Source organism: Pongo pygmaeus, chromosome 7 (genome assembly GCF_028885625.2).
Source record: "Pongo pygmaeus isolate AG05252 chromosome 7, NHGRI_mPonPyg2-v2.0_pri, whole genome shotgun sequence".
NCBI lineage: Eukaryota > Metazoa > Chordata > Mammalia > Primates > Hominidae > Pongo > Pongo pygmaeus.
In genome coordinates, this window is record NC_072380.2 from 7,407,975 (window position 1) to 7,428,795 (window position 20,821).

At 41.2% G+C, this 20,821-nt stretch overlaps 2 protein-coding genes across 2 annotated transcripts; both read right to left on the minus strand.

Annotated features, from left to right (window-relative positions):
* Positions 1-2,664: 2,664 nt before the first annotated feature.
* On the minus strand, positions 2,665-7,729 carry LOC129042995 (beta-defensin 104A-like). Its single transcript, XM_054499454.2, has 2 exons — positions 7,623-7,729; positions 2,665-3,132 (listed from the first exon to the last, which is right to left on the minus strand). Exons 1-2 carry the CDS (start codon positions 7,678-7,680, stop codon positions 2,972-2,974), a joined length of 219 nt encoding a protein of 72 aa, XP_054355429.1. The 5' UTR covers positions 7,681-7,729; the 3' UTR covers positions 2,665-2,971.
* Positions 7,730-15,086: 7,357 nt separating this feature from the next.
* On the minus strand, positions 15,087-18,844 carry LOC129042998 (beta-defensin 106A). The gene is made up of 2 exons (XM_054499457.1): positions 18,758-18,844; positions 15,087-15,335 (listed from the first exon to the last, which is right to left on the minus strand). The coding sequence occupies exons 1-2, from the start codon at positions 18,804-18,806 to the stop codon at positions 15,187-15,189; spliced, it is 198 nt and encodes a 65-aa protein (XP_054355432.1). The 5' UTR covers positions 18,807-18,844; the 3' UTR covers positions 15,087-15,186.
* Positions 18,845-20,821: the final 1,977 nt, after the last annotated feature.

A 20,821-nucleotide genomic window follows, 5' to 3' on the forward strand; every position in this document is an offset into this window, starting at 1 on the left:
AATCTACATAGGAATCTCTGCTTCACTCGCCTGTGAGACTCTTCCAGGCTGATTTTCTTTGGGTCATGTGGTAATGCAAGAGAAGGTTGATTCTATAGCAACTTCTGAGCACAAACTTGGCTGCAATATGTTTCCCCTTTACACAGTCATATTTTCCAGGATTTAATGGGATGTCTCTTGGGAGGCAAGAAAGAGAATGTGCCACTGTGGAAAACCTTAACTGTTGCACGTTGAAAATTTCAAGTTCTTCTCTTCTGGATATTTCAATAAGGAACTGGGTGGTGATTTGCTCACCCAGAGATTTTCTCTGTTAATCTCTGTCTCTCTCTCTCAACTTCAAATAATAAAAAACGCATAAATTAAAAAGTGAAAAATATCCAAACAATCCTTCCTTCTGTTGATTTTCATTAGGCACATTTCAAAGGGTTACTGATCATTCATTATGAACTACAGACTTCAGATCGGTATCCATCCTTTGGAGATAGAAGATAAGTAGCGATGTTATTGGGTTTCTGATTGTGTTTGTAGTGCATCAAGTACAAATTATTAAATATTTCCTGCCAATTCTGGAAACAATAAAAGAGAACAATCTATCTTTGTTCTTTTACTGTAAAGCCCTGAAATTAAAGTAGTGTGACTTTGTGATGTCGTTAAGTGCTGAGGATAGCAGTTCATTAATATGACTACGTGAATTACACCTGAGGGCGGGAGGGGGCGCTGTTTCAGAATCCAGCCTCTTTAGAGAGCAAAACAATAGGACACCAGGACGGCAAGCCAAACCCAGGGCTCTTCAGAGAAGACCACGATACAAGGCCTTTCAATGTTATCTGACGATGAGATAGCTTTGCTTTCTGCTTGTTATTGTCTCTCTGGCCACTATGGCTGGTGGTGTTGATTAAAGCCTGTAGAAGTCCCTTGCTTTGCTCTATATTTACATTGGGAAGTACAAGATGGCCTCTCTTGGCAAGGCATCCAATTAAATTTTAAAAGGAGACAAAAAATAATTTTAGCACAGGGTCAGCAGTTGGATCTGTGTTTGTAAGTGTTGTTGGGCAGAACGGCCATGTGGCAGGAGGGGAAATCAAGGTAGAAGTCAGATAAGTCACCTTCCCAAGGTCACCTGCTAAGCAGTAGAGCTGAGATTCCAGGCTTTGTGTATTTGTACATGCCATGCTGTGCTGCCTCTGAATTGCACTTGAGATGTGGGGTCTAGGCCTGGTCTGGCCTAATATCGTGGCCGATATTAGGAAAACCACTAGTCCCTCTGAACCTTAGTAACAGTGCCTAAAAGGCGAAGATGTTGACACTTACCATGCCTAATTCAAGAGTTTATGGTGAGGATCAAAGGAGATTATGTATTAAAAGTATTTTATAAAATACGAAATATGAGAATAATGAAAAGAGTCTAAAACAATATAAGAACAAAATAAATGTCACATTGTCGTATAGCGTGTTCTGTATGTTGCATTTGGAGTGTGGCATCCTTGGGGGTGGTTCAGTAGTTTCTTCTTTTCCTGTAATTGCAGTGATGAGATCTAGGGGCTTGCCCAGATATGCACTCAATTTTCAGCACAATATTTTATAGATGCAATAGAAGTACGCATCACCATCTATGCAAGAGGCCTTGGAGGTAAACAACCTGAGGCAGTATGTGGACCTTCCAGGATCCAGATTCTAATAAAGCAACTCTTAAAAAGGCACTTATGAAATGCTCAGGGTCATTTAAATACAGATTGGCTGTTAAATTGTATTAAGGAATGACTGCTGATTTTTTTCCGGGGTGATGATAGTATTGGGGTTCTATTTTACAAAATGAGTTGTTCCCCCTTGAGTGACACCTTCTGGAGTATTTTCAAATGGGCATCTTTGAAATAATTTATTTTTATTTGAGATAATCTAGCAGAGGATCTTATCAAGGGATGAAACAAGACTAACCTCATGTTGAGGCTGGGTGACGGCTACGCAAAGGGCCATTACACTGTTTTGGCAGAAAGGGCACAATCCAGCCTCAGTTTCCACCCTGAAAAGATGAGGATGATGCCGCTTACCATGACTAGAAGCTCGTACGTGGCATTATGTCCTATTAGGAAGCACAGGGTAGCAGGTTGTCTTTCTGGCTTATTTTAATCGCTGTTGACATTCCTTGGCTAGATCCTTGTTTCCCTGTGTGTTTGCAAAATGGCGACACTCCTTATTTATTAGCTGGACTGCTTTCGAGGAGAGAAGCTTTTGACTACCTTAAAATTTGGTTTGGACAGGAAAGGCAGGCAAGTCAAATATTTCATCACTCACCTTTCTTTATCTTAAAATTTGGTTTGGTCGGGAAAGGCAGGCAAGTCAAATATTTCATCACTCACCTTTCTTTACCGGTTTTCAGGATCAAGAATCCACAGCTCAGCGCAGGGCTGCTCTCTGCTGCCCTCTGCTGGATGGGACTCTCCACAGACACTCACTTGCTCAACCCCTTAAGTTCCAAAGGGTTCCCAAGCTTGTCATCACACATCACCCCTTTTGTTTTTCTCCTCAGAGGTCTATGTCTTGAAATATAGTGTATTCTAAACAAGGCACACTTAACATTGATTTACTTTCCGTTTTAATTAACACACGATATATATAACTGCTGAGCAAAACTTTCGATCGGAAAAGAAAACCAATATTATCAGGATAAAAATGATGTTTTTCTCAGGTTTATAGCTGATTAGGTAGACATATTTTTTGTTCAACTTATAAAGTGTTGAAACTCATGCTTAACCCCCATTGCTATTCTTCATTATCACAACCAGAGGCGGCTTTCCAGCCTGTATTCTTCTTCAATCTCCTGTATTGGCTTTGCGTTGAGTAGAAGCTCAGCAAACCTTGTTTGATAACTGAATCCGTGGTTGCAATGGGGATGCCCTTGCTGCTAGGCCACAGGAAGGAAAGCTACTGAGGTCCTAATTCCAGCGACTCTAGGGACCAGCACTACTTCATTTCAGGGTTTTGTACGATTCAGTAAGCTCTCATCCCATTTTCTCAAACAGCATGCATAGGTGTTGGGACATCTTCCAATTCTGTATTCTTGGCTGCGACATTTCTTCCGGCAGCGAGCAGTCCCATAACCACATATTCTGTCCAATTCAAATTCGCTTCTCACTAGATAACAGGATATGGCACTGTGATTAATTGCGTACTGGCACCAAAAGGCAAGGCTTTGGCAGAAAGTGTTTTCGGAGGGGGATAGAGAATGCTAGTGCATGGTGGTAGAGGTTTTCCTGGACCCCCATCCTCCTCCACTTTCCTAGACGATTGACTTGACCTTCTGATTCCCAACCAGCATGGATTTTATTTGAAAATATACATCAGTCCATGTCACACCTATTTTCAAGATCTCTACAAGTTTACTATTGTTTTTTTGATTAAATCTCTCCAAGCACATTACTGGGTCTCCAAAACAATCGTGATCTGATCTTGGGCCACTTTTTCAGATTCGTGTTGTTCCACTGTGGCCCTCACTCTGTCCATGAAACCCTCGCCGGCCTCCCTTCTGTTCCATGTGAGCTTACTCTTTGCTATCCTGGTACCTTCACGCGTACTGTCCCCTCTGCCTGGAAGGTTTTTCTTCCTTCCCATAAGTGGATTCTTTGAACTTTTATGTCTCAACCTTAAGGTCCCAATATTGGGCAAATCTTTCTCTGTCCTCTTCATGTATTTAAATGCCCCAAAACTATTTTTCTCCCTATGCATTTGTTATTCTTTTATATCACGTATCACAAGTTGTAGTTATATATCTATGTATCTATATAGATATATATATACACACATATAGAGAGAGAGATACATACAAACATAGATATAGATATAGATATGTATATATGTATGTATATTTTGTTATTTGCTATTCTCAATGGAACTGTGAGCTCCCTGACAATGAGGCCCACGTTTATGTTGCTTACCATTGTGTAACTGGTACCAGGAACATAGCCTGTTCTCAGTAAGGACTTGGTGAGTAAATGATTGGATAGACTAGACCAGAATAAAGTAGAGTGGTTGCAAGTAGAGCGGAGGAAACTAGAAAGGAGCAGAATCCTGATCGTTTGGCCCTTGGCCCAGAGCAGTTTTCAGGAGACATGGATTTAGCTTCTCAGTCTCAGGATGTGCTCTCTGAAGCTGCAAGCAGCTTTGTAAAGCTCATTATCTCACATGCCACACTGATAGGATCTTACAGAGATATCAGGAAAACCCAGAAGCAAGGCTGATGGTAGGGAGGACAGTGTAACATGGACCGAGAGAGCCTCACTGGAGAGAGCTTTGCAAGAGGTTCTCTAGCAAACTCAGCAGGAGCCAGGCTTGGCGGAGGGTGTCAGAGGAACTCTGGGGAGGGGAGAGTCAGGGCTGCAAATGGACCTCTTTGCAGAGGTTGGGGTCCAAGAGTCCTAATTTCACCTGAGCCCTGAGTCCTTCTCCCCTGTTGCATCTGTTCATTTTCCACAAAGCAGAAGGGCAGGAGAACTGAAACAGGCTGCTAATCCTCACACCAGCATTTTATGTCTTTCCTTTGTTCTGGCAAAGAGAAGCCTCCTGTTTCTGATGCTTAGGTGTCAAGGTTCTTTGTCCAGGATGTAGGTGAGGACTAAAAGGCAGTTTGACCAATTCATGTGCTTGATAGGATATTGAAGGGGTTTATATTTGGAAAGGCCCCACAGTGAGTGATGAGGAAAGACTGTTTTGCTGTAGGCTTCATTCAAAAGCAAGCCCTCGTGGTCACAGTACAAGGCAATGAAGAAAGGAGTGAGGTGGGCTGCAATGTGTATCATGCTGAGGGAGTATGTGGAGGTTGGGTAGCAGATATGTGCCTTCTGACATATCTGTGGCAGGCCACTTTACAACCTGGAGTTAGAGGAGGAAAAGGAAGACAGCATGCTCGCTTAGGGAAAACGAAGCTTAGCATTAGGGGAGAAGAAGACTAGACTAGGAAGAGAACACAACCTTTAAAATGTTAGACTGTCAGTTTCAAGCAAGCCCTCACAGGCCATCTATTCAGAGATGGGAATTAAGGCTCAGAGAAGGAAAATGACTAATCTGAGGTCACACAGCAACTATGTGTCAAAGCTGGAACAAAAACCTAGTTGGTGTGTCTTATAGTCTGAGTAAACAGAATGCAAAAGGGAGAATACAGTCCATACACTAAGGCTGAGTAATAAACATATCCTAAGCAATAAATACATTCCAGGTTAGACTACACTACACTAGTTTCTTTCTTGCATAAGCAATTTTCCTCCTCTGCTCTGTAGACCCAAAAAGTCTTAGACAGGTCTCAGGTCTTAGTTAATGTAGAAAGTTTATTTTGTCAAGGTTGAGGACACACCTGTGACACAACCTCAGGAGGTCCTGAGGACATGTGCCCAAGGTGGTTGTGATACAGCTTGCTTGCTTTTATACATTTTAGGAGACATAAAACATCAATTAATACATGTAAGATTTACTTTTTTTTTTTTTTTGAGACAGAGTCTTGCTCTGTCGCCCAGGGTAGAGTGCAATGGCACAATCTCAGCTCACTGCAACCTCCACCTCTTGGGTTCAAGCAATTCTCCTGCCTCCGCCTCCTGAGTAGCTGGAATTACAGACATGCACCACTACACCCAGCTAATTTTTGTATTTTTAGTAGAGACAAGATTTCACCATGTTGGCCAGGCCAGTCTCGAACTCCTGACCTCAAGTGATCATGCAAACCTCAGCCTCCCAAAATGCTGAGATTACAGGCATGAGCCACTACACCTGGCTGATTTACATTGGTTTGGTCCAGAAAGGTGGGACAATTCAAAGTGGGGGGCGGCGGGGGGCCTGTGGGGGTACAGTGGGAGTGTGTGGCAGGTGGCCTTCCAGGCTATAGGTAAATTTAAACATTTTCTGGTTGACAATTGATTGAGTTTGTCTAAAGACCTGGGATCAATAGACAGGAATGTTTGGATTGTGACAAGAGGTTGTATTGTGGAGACTAAAGTTGTACCATGCAGTTGATGCTTTTAGCTAGCAGGCTTCAGAGAGAACAGGCTGTAAAATGTTTCTTATCAGACTTAAAGTCTGTGTTGATGTTCATGCTGGAAAGTATAATGAGGCATGTCCAACCCCCACTTCCTTCCATGGCCTGAACCAGTCTTTCAGATTAAATTTTAAGAGCCCTGGCTGAGGAGGGAGTCCATTTAGATGGTTGGGGAGGGGGCTTAGAATTTTATTTTTGGTTGACAGCACCCATCCCCAGTCCCTGTGGGTATCTGAGGGGGTGACTGTGTGTGACAGCCAAACTTACCCAAAGCAGGGGTGGCAGGAGAAGAGGCAGGAAGCACATGTCATTCACCCTCACCTACTTCTGCCACTTCCCTCCCAAATCCTCTTCCTGCTAAGGGTCTTTCTCAGAATTCGACTGCAGAGGCCAGTCTGACCCAGCCCTCAGCAGCCAAGTGCAAGTAATGGCAGCCAGCTCTGCCGTGCATTCTTCAGGATCTGCAGGGATCCCTGACTCAGGCTTTCCATCCCAAGAAGTTCTTTGTCTTGGGATCATACGTTGAAGAAAACCTGTTCTTTGATAAATTGCTATCATATTTTGACAGACCTGGAGCATGCTCATAGCTGAATTTCACAGAAGTGTCTTTGGGAAACGACACAGGAAGAAAGAACAAGGAAGAGTTAACTTAAACAGCTACCCTCTGAAAAAAATCATTAACCCATCTGAATCACAGCAGAGGCTCAGCCTGGAAGGGTAAAAAGATGGGTGCTGGGTGTCTGTCAAAGCCCCATAAAATTGACTGAGCAGCTTGGAAGAGAAGATCCGATGGCTTCTATGAGTCAAAACAATTGGTTTTGTCCCAGCACTGCTAGACTTGTTAAGCAACTCTAAAAATCTTATTTTCTATAACTGTACTATAGAGAATGTTGCTCAGCTTGTAAAAGAAGGGAATTAGATTAGGTGCGCTCTATATCCCTTGCAAATATATTAAGAAATACATGCTTCTAGGGACATAGATTAACATAGGAGTCGGAAGATTGCTGACATCTCAGTCTAACTTTAAAATTTCCTGAGCAGAGTTCAAAGGCACCTGCTATTTGTGTTGTCAGTAAATTATGTTCTTGCCTACTGAAATCACTGCATCCCCTTTAATCCTAATCATCTGACTTGATATGGAAAGTTGAGAAATTTAGGAGGATGAGTAGGTGCCCTTTCTGTGCAGAGTAAAGCTGTTCCAAAGAAGGAGGATGGAGGAAGGCATCTTATTCTACAAAATCAACAGTGAATAATTGCCGCTGCTCTGCAATGGAACAAGCATGGCTAGTGAGTCCTCATCGCCGAGGATTCCATGAGGAATTGTTACCGTGTGTGGCCAGGGGGCCAAGGACATCTAAGACTCCTGATCTCTACGTTTCTTTTTTCCTCCTTGAGCTAGTAAGCCTCGTGGCTGTAAGGTGCATACATGGACTGCCACATACTGCATTTTACTAATGGACCCAATGAAAGCGAAGAGAAAAAAGGCTGGGATTGAAGAAGATTACTCCATCCTTCAGGATTTATTTTCTAAATCAAATGTTTTTCTTCTCCACCTGTCATCCCCAGGAACTGTGCATATTTCCAGCTGAGAGTCCCTTTTTACCTGGAAGATCTTGATAGAGTAGAAGAGAAATGGCTAATAGCAGCACAAGTCTCCGCATAATGCTGGGGCTGCTGGCGAGAAGCAGACGCAAGTCAGAGGGAATCACCCCAGGCAGGAGAAGGGCAGGTATATTTATGGGCAGAGGCTGCTCCTGATTACTGAGGCTTATCAAAAGGCAGCATTCCTTGGTAAACACTCACCAAGGCACAGTGTGGGGGAGGTGTTGGGGCTACAGAAATGCCAGCTGGGCAGTGTTGAGGGTAGGGAGAGAGTATTAGCATAGGTGAAGTCCAAGTCACTTCACTTGCTTCCCTGTGTCTTTTCTGAAGCAAGAATTGGATTGGATGATCTCTAAGATACTTTCCAGCCTTGACATTCCTTGATTCTGGTGAGAGGACTTTCTCTTCCATTTCAGTAAGTTTCAGTCAGGAGATTCTTGTTGAAAATGGTGATGTGGGTAATGGCATTGAAGACCATCACTCCGAAGACCTCTCTGAAGTAAACATCGAAACAAACATACAATGTCAAGAAGAATGGCATGGAGCATGGCGAGGTCATAAATGCGTAAGAGGTCCCAGCACATTTCTGTGATAGAAAGAGTGTAGGATGAGGATGACAAGTGACAACAAAGAATACTTGATGGCGGGCATTATCCAAGGGTGAGATTGTAACCACAGAGCATCAGGCTCACTTAGGGCTTGGGTGAAAAGGAGGACAAGAGTGAGAAGAGAGGTTAAAAGGAGATGATTTATGGGAATGCTGTATTTCTAACAACGGCTTCAAATAAAACATAACCTTCCAGAGAGCATACGCCCTGCCCTCAACCCAGGGTATATGCTCCCTGGATTTAACCCCAACCCCACCCCAGGCAAAACATGCAGAGCATATGCTCCTGGCATTTGCCCTTAGGGAAAACACCAGATAATTTTATTTTAAGAAAAAAATACTTCATTTCTCTAAATTGAAGTATTTTAGAGAAAGTAAAATCATCCAATCTTGGAAGTTGACATTCTCGAATAAGCTCCCCTCATTCTAGAACACAGATAGGCAAAGCCTGACAGACATACATCGCTTGCACATCCTAAGCAAAATCTAGCAGTCAGTGTGTCTCCCCCAGAGTTCTCACTTAGGGGAGAATGTGATGGAAAACCAGGTCTCCTTACACGGTAACAGAATAGAATAGAAGATCAGAAATCACAAACTGTGCCAGTTTGGGTGCTCCATGAAGCATATATCAACAAGAATTAGAAAGGAAATAAATTTATTGGGAAATGCCTGTGAAAGATAAAGGGGAGCCAGGTGCAGTGGCTCACACCTGTAAATCCCAGCACTTTGGGAGGCGGAGCGAGGGAGGAGGATCATTTGAGCTTAGGGGTTTGAGTCCATCATGGACAGCATAGAGAGACTCCTTCTCTACACAAAAAGAAAATTAGCCAGGGATGGTGGTGTGTCCCTGTAGTCCCAGCTACTCGGGAGGCTGAGGCAGGAGGGTCTCTTGAGCCCAGAAGTTCGTGGTTGCAGTAAGCTATGATGGCACTACTGCACTCCAGTGTAGGCAATAGAGCAAAACCTTGTCTCTGAAAAAAAATAAAATAAAAATTCAAAATAAAAAGATGAAGGGGAGCGGGAACAAGATTGAGTAGGGAAAGTCTTCAGAACATGATGTCAATTAACACCTGTGAAAAGATTTGGAGTCAGGGGAGCCTCAGACTGCAGTGCAGAAAATTTCAGCATTGCCAGTGGGGAACCCCAGTGCAAAGACTGTCTTACACCAGCAGACATGGCCCAGCTCTAGTCCACATTGTGCTCATTCACTGCCTGGAAGCAGCCAGGGCGACAGTGGTAGCCATGGGAATCCTGCCGCAGGTTACAAACGTGCAGCAGGTAGAGGCCGTCAGATACTCTCCTCACAGCAGACACACAGCAAGCACAAACATGCAGGATACATGGGACCCTCCTAGCCTGCCACATGTCAGGCTTTAGTAATTTTTGATGATGAGCTTCAAAGGAAAAACATCAGCCAATATTCAAGGTCATCTATGTGACCAGGATTCTGAAGAAAATTGAAAAATTGTGATGATAATAAATATTCAGCAGTTCTTCAAAAAAAAAAAAAAAGGAATTCATATACAGGGACTGAATAACCAAACTTCAAAAGAAATCCTATATCTTCTTAGGAGAAAAAAATAATAAAAGCTTTATTTGCTGAGTCCTTATAAAGTATTTCAGAGTTCTGGTTTCGGTCGCTACAAGTAAAAAGACTGAAAGTCACTACTTTAATCCTTAAAAAAAGAAAAAAAAAAGCCAAATAAACGGAAAAATCAATGACTTTTCTTGGACCCATTAGAGAACTGAGGGCTCCGGGCAAACCCATCGCCTGGAAATCTGAAGTCACAGCTGAGATGAGCTAACCTGGAATGGAAGCTCTGAAACCATAAACTAGCAGGAACACTTACGGTGACTTTGACAACTTGCTGGAGGCCAAACGTGGACATTTAGGCGAGTGAAAAACTGCTAGAGACCATGGTCAAAGGCTTCCCCTTCTCAACCCCTGCTTTCCTGGGTTTTAAATCCAGGAAGCCCCCCAAGGTTATCATGGTGAAGAGCCAGAATGGAAGCCCTCATTGCTCTGAAAGGAGAAGGGAAGAGTGATATTGTGAAACATGTCCAGAGGATTCCCCATAACAAAAGCCTCCTCCTCTGCAGGAAAAACGATTTTACTCGAGCCATATCCCACCTGGAGGGGAAGAAGTTTCCCTATTCCAGCCCCATCTGACTTTCCTGTCTCACTTGAGGGATGGGGGTAGCTAAGAATTTCTTGTGAGCCAGGCACGGTGGCTCATGCTTGTAACTCCAGCACTCTGGGAGGCCAAGGTGGGCAGATCACAAGGTCAGAAGTTCAAGACCAGCCTGCCCAATATGGTGAAACCCCATCTCTACTTAAAAAGTACAAAAATTAGCCAGGTGTGGTGGTACATGCCTGTAGTCCCAGCTACTTGGGAGGCTGAGGCAGAAGAGTCGCTGAACCTGGGAGGAGGAGGTTGCAGTGAGCCAAGATCATGCCACTATACTCCAGCCTGGTGACAGAGATTAAAAAAAAAAAAAAAAGTTCTTGTGACAGTCACAGTGCAGGGACACACAGGCTCAGGTAAAGATGAGATTTACTTATAAGATTATAGAATGCTTCCTTTTCCCCTGCCTCCTTTTTGTTCATCCCTTGCAGCTGTCTGAGACATAAGATCCTTAATATCATCCTCAGGTTAGTACCATTCAGCCATCGTCTCCATTTGCAGGCTTGACCAGTTCCCAGTATCATGTGGATAAATTGACAAAGATCAGGAAGTCATGGATTGTCTGTTTAAATGAGGATTCTAAATTCCTCAGCAAATTCCTGGGGGTTTTCCTTTGGGTTAGGGAAGTCTTTCATTATTTCTGTCAGTTCGGATTTTGACCAAGACATAAAGGTAATTAAAGAAGGCAGACACAATTGATCTGAGGAACTAACTTTAGAAGGCATTTTCCTAACTTGCTTGTCATCTTCAGAGTAGAAAGGCAGCTGAGTGAAGAGGGTAGTGGAATCAGAGTAATTAGGCAGAGGAAGAAGAGAGACAGGAGGAAAAGAAGGAGCATTCAGAGTTGAGTGAGTCAATGTACAATTTTTTATCATCACTGATTAAGTGCTTAAGCTTTTAATTTGCCTTTTGTAAAGAGTCTTTAAGAAAGGCAAGTTTTGATTTGCTTAGTCTTTTAGAAGCCTCTGCATGCCAATTAAAAACATATCTCTTTTTTTTGAGGCATTTAGGATCACTTCTCTTTCAATGTAGCTTATAGATGAATAACTCTTTAGGTTAAAATTTCTTCACTGTGACCACTGTAATTCTAAGTTGTCTTTAGTAAAGTTTACACATTTATTTAGAAAAACATAGGTTCTGGGTCCATAGTTTTTATACATGAACGTAGCTAGAGTCCCAGATGGAGAGGTTCCAGACTACCTGGATACAGATGAACTCATGATTCTTCGTCTTCCCCAAACCCTGCCTTCTTAAGACCTTCTGTTGGACCCAGTCCAGTTTCTGTTGGATGCAGACACAGAGAGAAAGCATTGAGTAAAACGGGCTCAGCTGGTAACTACATCTGGCTACTCATTGTCCCAGGAACCATTATCAGGGCTTCTTTGGGTCCCTCTTCTGACAACAGAAGTATTAAAAAATAAACTTAGGCACATAAAAATCTTAGAGTTTTATTTTGAGCAGATATCAATTTAAGAATCGGGCAGGCTCCAAATCACAAGTCTTTTGGGGCTCACGCAAAGAGGCATGAGGAAAAGGCTTTTATAGGGTGAAAATGGAAGAAAGGCAAATTAAACATTTAATTGGTTAAGGTGGAGTAGAAGCCTTATTCCAATCATTCCATTCCCTTGTTAGAGGTTAGTTGGTGGTTTCTGATTGGTTAAAGTTTTCTTTTACCATTCAAACTGAGTTGAGTTTTAGTTTGCTTATGTAGAAACCGAGTGCACTCAAGCTCCCGCAGTGTAATGGCCTCTCATTTAATTATTTTAACAAGAGAAATATTCTGTGTTCATATAATAGAGAATTTAACGTTAAGATGTCAATTATTTACAACTTGATCTATAGATTAAATATAATCCCAATCAAACTTTTAGCAAGATATGTTGTTATTTCCAAACTGATTCAAAAGACCTAGGATCGTCAATACAATACTGGAAAGAACAAGGTTGGTGGGTGATATGGTTTGTGTCTCCTTCCAAATCTCATCTTGTATTCTTGCTCCCATAATCCCCACGAGTCATGGGAGGGACCTGGTGGGAAGTAAATGAATCATGAGAGCGGTTTTTTTCTGTACTGTCCTCATGATAATGAGTAAGTCTCACAAGATCTGATGGTTTTATAAAGGTCAGTTCCCCTGCACACACTGTCTTTCCTGTCACCATGTAAGACATACCTTGCTCCTTCTTTGCCTTCTGTCGTGATCGTGAGACCTCCCCAACTGTGTGGAACTGTAAGTCCATTAAACCTCTTTTTCTTCATAAATTACCCCATCTCAGATATTTCTTTATAGCAGTGTGAAAATGGGTTAATACAGTGAACTTACACTACCTTATATCAAGACTCACTAAAAAACTGCAATGATGAAGGCAGTGTGGGAGTGGTGAAGCAATAAATAAATAAATCAAACAGAGCAACAGAACAGAATGGATAGCTCAGAAAAGACCAAAGCAACTCCTCTCTATCAAAGAAGCAAAGGTAATATAATGGAAGAAGAATAGTCTTCTAACAAATGGTGCTTGAACAATTAGATATCCATATGAAAAAGAGAAAGAGAAGGAAAGGTAGAGAGTAGAAGAGAAGGCAATGAAGTGGGGGAAAAGAGGGAGGGAGAGAGAGTGAGAGAGAGAGAGAGAGAGAGATGGCCTACGATGAGGGAGTGATTAAACAAACTGTGGTTCATCCATATCCTGGAATACTGCCCAACAATAAGAAGGAAAGAGCTATTGATACATGCAACAACCTGGATGAATCTCCAGAAAGTTATGCTGACTGAAAAAAGCCAGTCTAATAAGGATTTATACATTCCATTTATATGGCATTCCTGAAAGGACAAAATTGTAGAAACGGAGAATAAATCACTTATACAGGGGTTAAGAAGGAGGTGGAGGTGTGAGGGAAGAGGAAGTGGCTCTGAAAGGGTAACATGAGAAGTCCTCCTGATAATGGAAATGTTATGCATCAGTGTCAATAACCTGGTTGTGATATTGCACTATGGTTTTACAAAGTTGTTACTATTGAGGAAAATAGAGTAAAAGATCTGGGTATCTCTCTGCATTATTATTATTATTTTTGGAACTATATAGGAATCTACAATTATCTCAAAATGGAAACTGTAACTAAAACATCCTTTTCATGAAAAGGTTATTGATTCTAATAGAATTAAATCTATTGCCTTTGAAAAATTAAAGGGGAGGTAAGGCAAGATTTCTGAGCCAGCAGGAAACCAAAACTAACTCTTAAGCACTGGAAACATGACAGGAAATTCTTACTTAACCTAAGTAATTGTCTCAGTCCATTCAAGCTGCTATAATAAAATGTCTTATACTGGGTGATTTATAAACAATAGAAATTTATTACTTACAGTTTTAGGGGCTGGAAGACCTCAAAAGATTTATTATATCCTGAGGACCCAGTTTGTGCTTTCAAGATAGCACCCTGTTGCTCAGCCTTCACATGGCAGAAGAGACAAACGCTGTGTCCTCCCATGGTGGAAGGAGCAAGGCAGCTTCTTTCAACCTCTTTTATAAGGGTGCTAATTCCATTCATGAGGGCAGGGCCCTTGAGGCTTAATCACCTCCTCAAAGGCCTCACCTGTTAATCACCAGAGTGGGGATTAGGCTTCAGCATTAATTTTGGAAGAACACATTCCCACCATAATAGTGACATTGAGGCTTAGAATCAGAAGGTAAACTGTCAGCCAGTTCCTAGGAAAATCGTAGGCAGTGATTTGGGGAAGAGGGTCTAAATCACTGGAGTTACTGAGAGTCATAGAGGTATTTACGACCCCGTTGCCTGTCAGCAAATTTTATCTCAGACTTACATGTAGAGAACAAGTCTATAGGAAATATTTAATTAGCCCCAATTAAAGACATGGGGTCATGATGATTAATTTAGACAGGTGTGTGTGTGACACATAAAAGTCCTTGATAAATGGACTGCCTATCCATCAATTTGTCATTCATGTAGCTATTCATGTAAATGTATGCTCATTTATGTGGGCATATGGCATGATGGTAGAAATTTTTAAAAAGTGTGCTCTTGTGATAGTTTGCTGAGAATGATGGTTTCCAGTTTCAAGGACAAAAAAACAAACACCGCCTGTTCTCACTCATAGGTGGGAATTGAACAATGAGAACACTTGGACACAGGAAGGGGAACATCACACACTGGGGCCTGTTGTGGGATGGGGGGAGAGGGGAGGGATAGCATTAGGAGATATACCTAAAGTAAATGACGAGTTAATGGGTGCAGCACACCAACATGGCACATGTATACATATGTAACAAACCTGCACATTGTGCACATGTACCCTAGAACTTAAAGTATAATAAAAAGAAAAAGAAAAAAAAGAATAAAATTTTGTTTTGTATTAAAAAACAGTGTGCTCATTTCTCTACCTATTCATCTTCTTTCTACCTCCCTCTGTCTCTTTCCTTTGTTTTCTTTTGTTTACTTCTTTCATCTCAATAGGTTAGTAAGCGCCAACTGACTGAATACAAGCTAGAGATTTGTTGATTTCTAGTCTCTTCTAGTTCTCTTTTAAAAAAAAATCAGATGGCTTTGGGACAATTTATTTACTCCAGAATGATAGAAAAATAAACCAGGATGGAGGGAGCATCAAGGTCAGGCAGTGTTGTTCTCCTTTCTAAATGAAACACTTGACAAACTGAGCAAAGACAGTCATTTATTTTTATTAAAGTGTCTGCCTACAGCAGAGGCAAGAGTAAAAAGAAGCTAGGTTATGTATACTTCTCTGAAAACCTAAATCTTCTGCATTAATCTATAATGCTCCCACATGGCTGGATGGTCCGACAGCATTTCAGAGACTTCTGGCAGAGAGCAATAAGTTCTTCATTTTTCCCGCAATTGTTCTTGCATGTCCCTTTAAGTTTGCCGCATTTCTCATCAAAAAATTCATTCTTGGCTATACGAGGGAAGGAGCCATTTGGATTAATTCCCTTTTCAGACATGTATGTTTACCAGATACAGTTGTATGACTAGTTGGTGAAGATTTTTTCACAAGCTGTCATAGTGCCATATCCTACCGGTAGATGAGATGGTAGGGGACCTGATTTTTATCTGATATTTCAGTCTCGTAGTCACACAGGGTAAAATACTAGAAAGAATACATTTGTCTTCCAGCATTTGAGACCAAGCTGTGTAGGAGCTTTGGGAAACGTAAGCTATGGTTCTTTGATCAAAATCTGTTGGGGATAATTATCAACTTGTTCCCATAAACACTCCCAGAGGCGGCTAATTTTCCTGGTGCACTCTCAGAGGCTGCTACTTGGTGAGAGTAGAGCAAGAGCTGAGACTGAGGAGATAGCTCCAGACCCGAGCAAAGGAAGGGATAAAGATATAAAAAGAAAATGAATTTACTGTGATAGATAGAAACTTGCTTGGAAGGCTCAGCCTGATTTCTCCTCCATATTCACCAAAGCAACGACTGTGGAAAACTTGTGCTTTAGAGAAGGAGGGTGCAGCATGTTGGGAATGTTTTTCTAAGATTTTTTCAGTTCAGTTTGCGTAGAATTCCAGTTCCCACCTTAGGGCTTTATCAGTGGCAGTCCCAAGAGCAGCCTGCTTCAAGTTAAGGACAGACAGCACGTCTTATCAGGATCAACATTTTAGAGTTGCCCAATTTGTGTATACATAATGAAGGCATCAGATGTACAGAGATTGCATTTAATGTCTATACTATAATGTACATACATTTAATGTCAACATATAAAGGTGCCTAATTCACATCTACATAAAACTTACAGCCAGATGGATTAGTGCCAGCATATGCACTAATCATTATCCAGGATCAGCACGTCAGTTCATAAATGAAAATACTCCACTATTTCAAAGCTCGATGAACTCTGGCTCTCACTGGCAGGGGTCTATGTTCTCTCTGCCCTACTGTAAGGCAGATACTAATATAATACTATACTATAGACTATAGTGTGGTATTGAGGTAAAATCATTTTGGTTTAGTATAGTATTGTAGTATACTTAGTATATACTATAAAAATACTAGTATTATAACATATACTAGTATAATAGTGTATACTATTATACTAGTATATATACTATACTATATACTAGTTTATTATAGTAGTATATATACTATATACTAGTTTATTATAGTAGTATATATACTATATACTAGTGTATTATACTAGTATACTATACTATATACTAGTGTATTATACTAGTATACTATACTATATACTAGTGTATTATACTAGTGTATACACTATACTATATACTAGTATAGAATACTTCTAGTAATAATATAGTATATATACTATAGTATTATACGAGTATATATACTATAGTATTATACGAGTATATATACTATAGTATTATACGAGTATATATACTATAGTATTATACGAGTATATATACTATACTATATGCTAGTGTATCATACTAGTATATATGCTATAGTATATACTAGAGTATTATACTAGTATATATACTATACTGTATACTAGAGTATTATACTAGTATATATACTATACTATCTACTAGTGTATTATACTAGTATATATACTATACTATTTACTAGTATATAATACTACTAGTAATAGTATACTAGTATCGTATAGTATCTGTCCGGATGCAGTGGCTCACACCTGTAATCCCAGCACTTTGGGAGGCTGAGGAGGGTGGATCACGAGGTCAGGAGTTCGAGACCAGCCTGACCAACATGGTGAATCCCCGTCTCTATTAAAAATACAAAAAATTAGCCAGGCATGGTGGCACATGCCTGTAATCCCAGCTACTCAGGAGGCTGAGGCAGGAGAATCGCATGAACCCAGCAGGCAGAGGTTGCAGTGAGCTGAGATTGTGCCACTGCACTTCAGCCCGGGAAACAGAGCAAGACTCTATCTCAAAAAAAAAAAAAATGTATATATAATATATACTAGTACAATACTATATAGTATATAATACTAGTATAATACCATACTGTAACACTGTAAATAATTATAGTATACACTATCCTATACTATAATACTATACTAAACCAAAAAGATTTTCTCTAATACTATTATAGTATAGTATTATACTCTAGTATATCTAAGAGATAATCATTAGATTATCTAATAATTATATAACAAGTGTTATGTAATTATAGATAAGTATCTATAATTATATAATAATTATAGTAACTAATTATAATTTTATAATTATAGTATTATCTAACAGATAATTTTATAGTACATAACATCATTTTTTTGACGAATTATATAATAAGTATGAGTGATCTGAAAAAGATACCTCTGGCCAGTTTCGAATGTGCATATCAAAACCAGTGGCCTGAATATGGCATAGGTCACTGTGAGTCCTAGATCCTCCTGTCTTGACACAGAATCTACTCTCACAGGCTTGTCACAAAACAGACCAGAGCTATGAGCAGCTGGTGTGAAAAGTTGAGCATTATACCTGGGATCGTATATCACTGGCATCTGGCACAAATTGGGACTTGCTGTGGGCTCTGAGAATCCCTTTCTTCAGCTCTCTGGAGGCTCACATGAGCCTGGTCTTAAGCCTTACTTTTGAAGAGGATACAATTGGAGCCACTGGAGATTCCCAGGAGCAGGAGAAAGTGAAGAGAGTTTTGCTATGGGAAGGGTGTCTTTAATGCCTCTTACTGTGGCAAGACAGTTGCGCTGCTATCCTGGCTTTGTTTTGGTTATCTGTAAGACTCTGAGAAGCACTTAGCCCATCTGAGGCACAATTTCTGCATCTGTAATAAAATTTGTAAAATGGACCTTCAAACCCAAAAAGATTTTCTCTAACTGCCGTTAAATTAGGGGTAGGACAGAGTTTTCCTTAAAGGCGCTGGCACTGGAAGACTAGATGCATTTTATGGGAAGCTCTCATCACAGTACGTGGCTTGATGATATGTGATCAGGAAATGGCAGTCCAAGTTATGCTGCTTTACCTGTTGCCATGACTGGAATGAATGCATAGGTGTCTCTAAGCTCAGATCCTTACCTGTCCCTTCTCCTTACCTGTCCCTTCTCCTTACCTGTCTCAATCTCTACCATAACTAAATTTTAAAAGGTTCATAGACTGCTATCCTTGTTTTTAATTTTTTCCCAATTTTTGTTTTTCTTAGTGAGCATGAGACTGGATGCCAAAAGGCATCTTCCTGGCCTTCTTTTATTCTTTCAAACCTGTGACAGCCCCTCCTAGATAACAATGTGAAATGCAAAGGAATTACAGAAGAGGCGTTGGGGGATATCACCTCTTGTAGTAGATGGGTTGATCACTCCCAGGCATTCACTGAAGGGGACCCTGTCTCTGGGACACCACCTCTGATCACCTTCCCTGTAAAGATGCCCATTTTACCTGGGGTCAGAAAGAACAGCACAGCAAAGAGAAAGAGGAAAGTCCTCATGACCGGGTGGGTCTTGAGAGATCAGCACCGTGTCCATGAGGAAAGAGAAGCAAACACCCACATTTATACGTTTCTCCAGACCAAGTAACATCTTGATCAGTGAGGCTTAGCAGAAATGAGAGGATTTCCATGCTCTGCTGCGCAGAGCCCACCCAACCTCAGTGGGTGTCACTCAGTCTACAGCTCATCATTTTTCTGATTCTGGAAAGTTTTCAAGAAGGAAAGTGGGGATGAAGGGAGGACAGAGTAGGGCAGACACAGAAAAAATAAAAAAATCTGGAGTCCAGTAGTTTGGTTTCTAATCCTGGCTGTATTCCTGAACAGCTTTGGTTTACTCATATGTAAAATGAGAGTAATTATACAATATCTCAATGCTTCAGTTAAGAGCTGATGAACCGTAGTGAGGTGGAATCTGAATTCCAGATTCAGTCTTTTTGAGCTTTGTAAACTTGGCAAAGGGCTTGACCTAAGCATATATTTGTTTAAAAATGTGAATCTTGCTGTATGCTGCACGCTTTTCGTAGTTACTCCTGCCATGCTGCCCACCTGTACCATGGCACTGTTGGCCCAGCAGGGGGCTGGTAACCATCATGCCTTGCCCTAGACACTCAGGGCTTAGACACTCAACTCCAGTCCTCTGCACATTCACACCCAGGTCACTGTGGGATGGATGGTTGCTGGAAGGGGATCTTAAGGGGGAGGCCAGGTGGGGCCCAAGGTGCCAAAAGTGAGGGATGAGTGGCTAAGAATACTCCCAGGAAGGTGAAAAGGGAAGGTAGTCTGGAGTGCACATAAGCCATGCTTCCAAAGTCCCAGAGCATGCTCCACTGTCCCATTAGACTTATTTACAATGCATATATTCAAAGGTAAAGTTATTAAGACTTTCAACACAGTGACTGCAGAGCATTAAACCCCAAGTTGAGGCAAGGAGCTGTGACTTCACTGGGCATTTGCCCAGGAGGCTGGTCCTGATGCAGGCTATACAAAATGCCTAAAAGCTGAAAGCCTGGAGACTCGGCCCTATCCCCTATGTATACAGGCATTAGCTTGGATTCTGAATCTGAATTGTTTGCAAGTCACAGCAGCAACATACAAATGAGTGCTTTCCTGCATAGGTCAGAAAAGGTTCATGGTGAATTAATGGACTTGAAAAAGGTTTACAGAAAACTTGAGCACAAGGCTGAATAGAGAGAAATGTGCATGTAGTACCAGTGATAGTAGCCAGGAGCTCTGCTAAGCACTTTATATACCTTATCTCAGTCAAGCCTCTCAAATGCTCTGTGACTAAGTACCGTAATTATATCTTCATTTTAAGGGTTAGGAAACTGAGGTTCGTCAAATTAAGCAACGTATTCAAGGTCATATACTTTGTAAATCATATACTTTGTAGTCTATATTTTAAAATTATTCTACTTTACATTACAGAAATGAAGAAGAGAACGTTGCATAAATATAGGCAACAGGGTAGGAATAAGCAGGACTTATTTGAGGGGAAGATAGTAGTATAAATCTTGCTTTTCATTCCGTGTGTGTGTGTGTGTTTGTGTGTGTTTTGTTTTGTTTGAGCCAGGATCTCGCTCTGTTGCCCAGGCTGGAGTGCAGTGGCATGCTCATGGCTCACTGCAGCCTTAAACTGCTGGTTCAGGCGCTCCTCCCACATCAGCCTCCCAAGTAGCTGTGACTACAGGTACATACCACCATGTCCAGTGAATTTTTTTAAATTTTTTTTTGTGGAGACAAGGTCTCACTGTGTTGTTCAGGCTGGTCTCGGAACACCTGGGCTCAAGCAATCCACCTGCCTTAGGCTCCCAAAAGCTATGATAATAGACATAAGCCACCCATCTGGGCCAATACTCATGTCCTTAATGAATTTAAAATATGCAGTAATTATGGCTTTGGTGTGTGAAGTGATATCTTACAGGAAAGGGGACTCAGAGCTAACTTGACAAAATGATTGCTACCTCTCCTTTTCTCCCTGTGATACTTGTAGACAATAAAAAGGAAAGCTAGAAAAG

What these genes read in the sequence shown, in the direction of transcription:
- LOC129042995 (XM_054499454.2), bottom strand. Translation starts at nt 7,680, where the DNA reads ATGCGGAGACTTGTGCTGCTATTAGCCATTTCTCTTCTACTCTATCAA. An exon ending in ACTCTATCAAGATCTTCCAG is followed by an intron (nt 3,133 to 7,622) that starts GTAAAAAGGGAC and finishes CCTGTTATCTAG; the next exon opens with TGAGAAGCGAATTTGAATTG.
- LOC129042998 (XM_054499457.1), bottom strand. Translation starts at nt 18,806, where the DNA reads ATGAGGACTTTCCTCTTTCTCTTTGCTGTGCTGTTCTTTCTGACCCCA. An exon ending in GCTGTTCTTTCTGACCCCAG is followed by an intron (nt 15,336 to 18,757) that starts GTAAAATGGGCA and finishes TCCCTCGTATAG; the next exon opens with CCAAGAATGAATTTTTTGAT.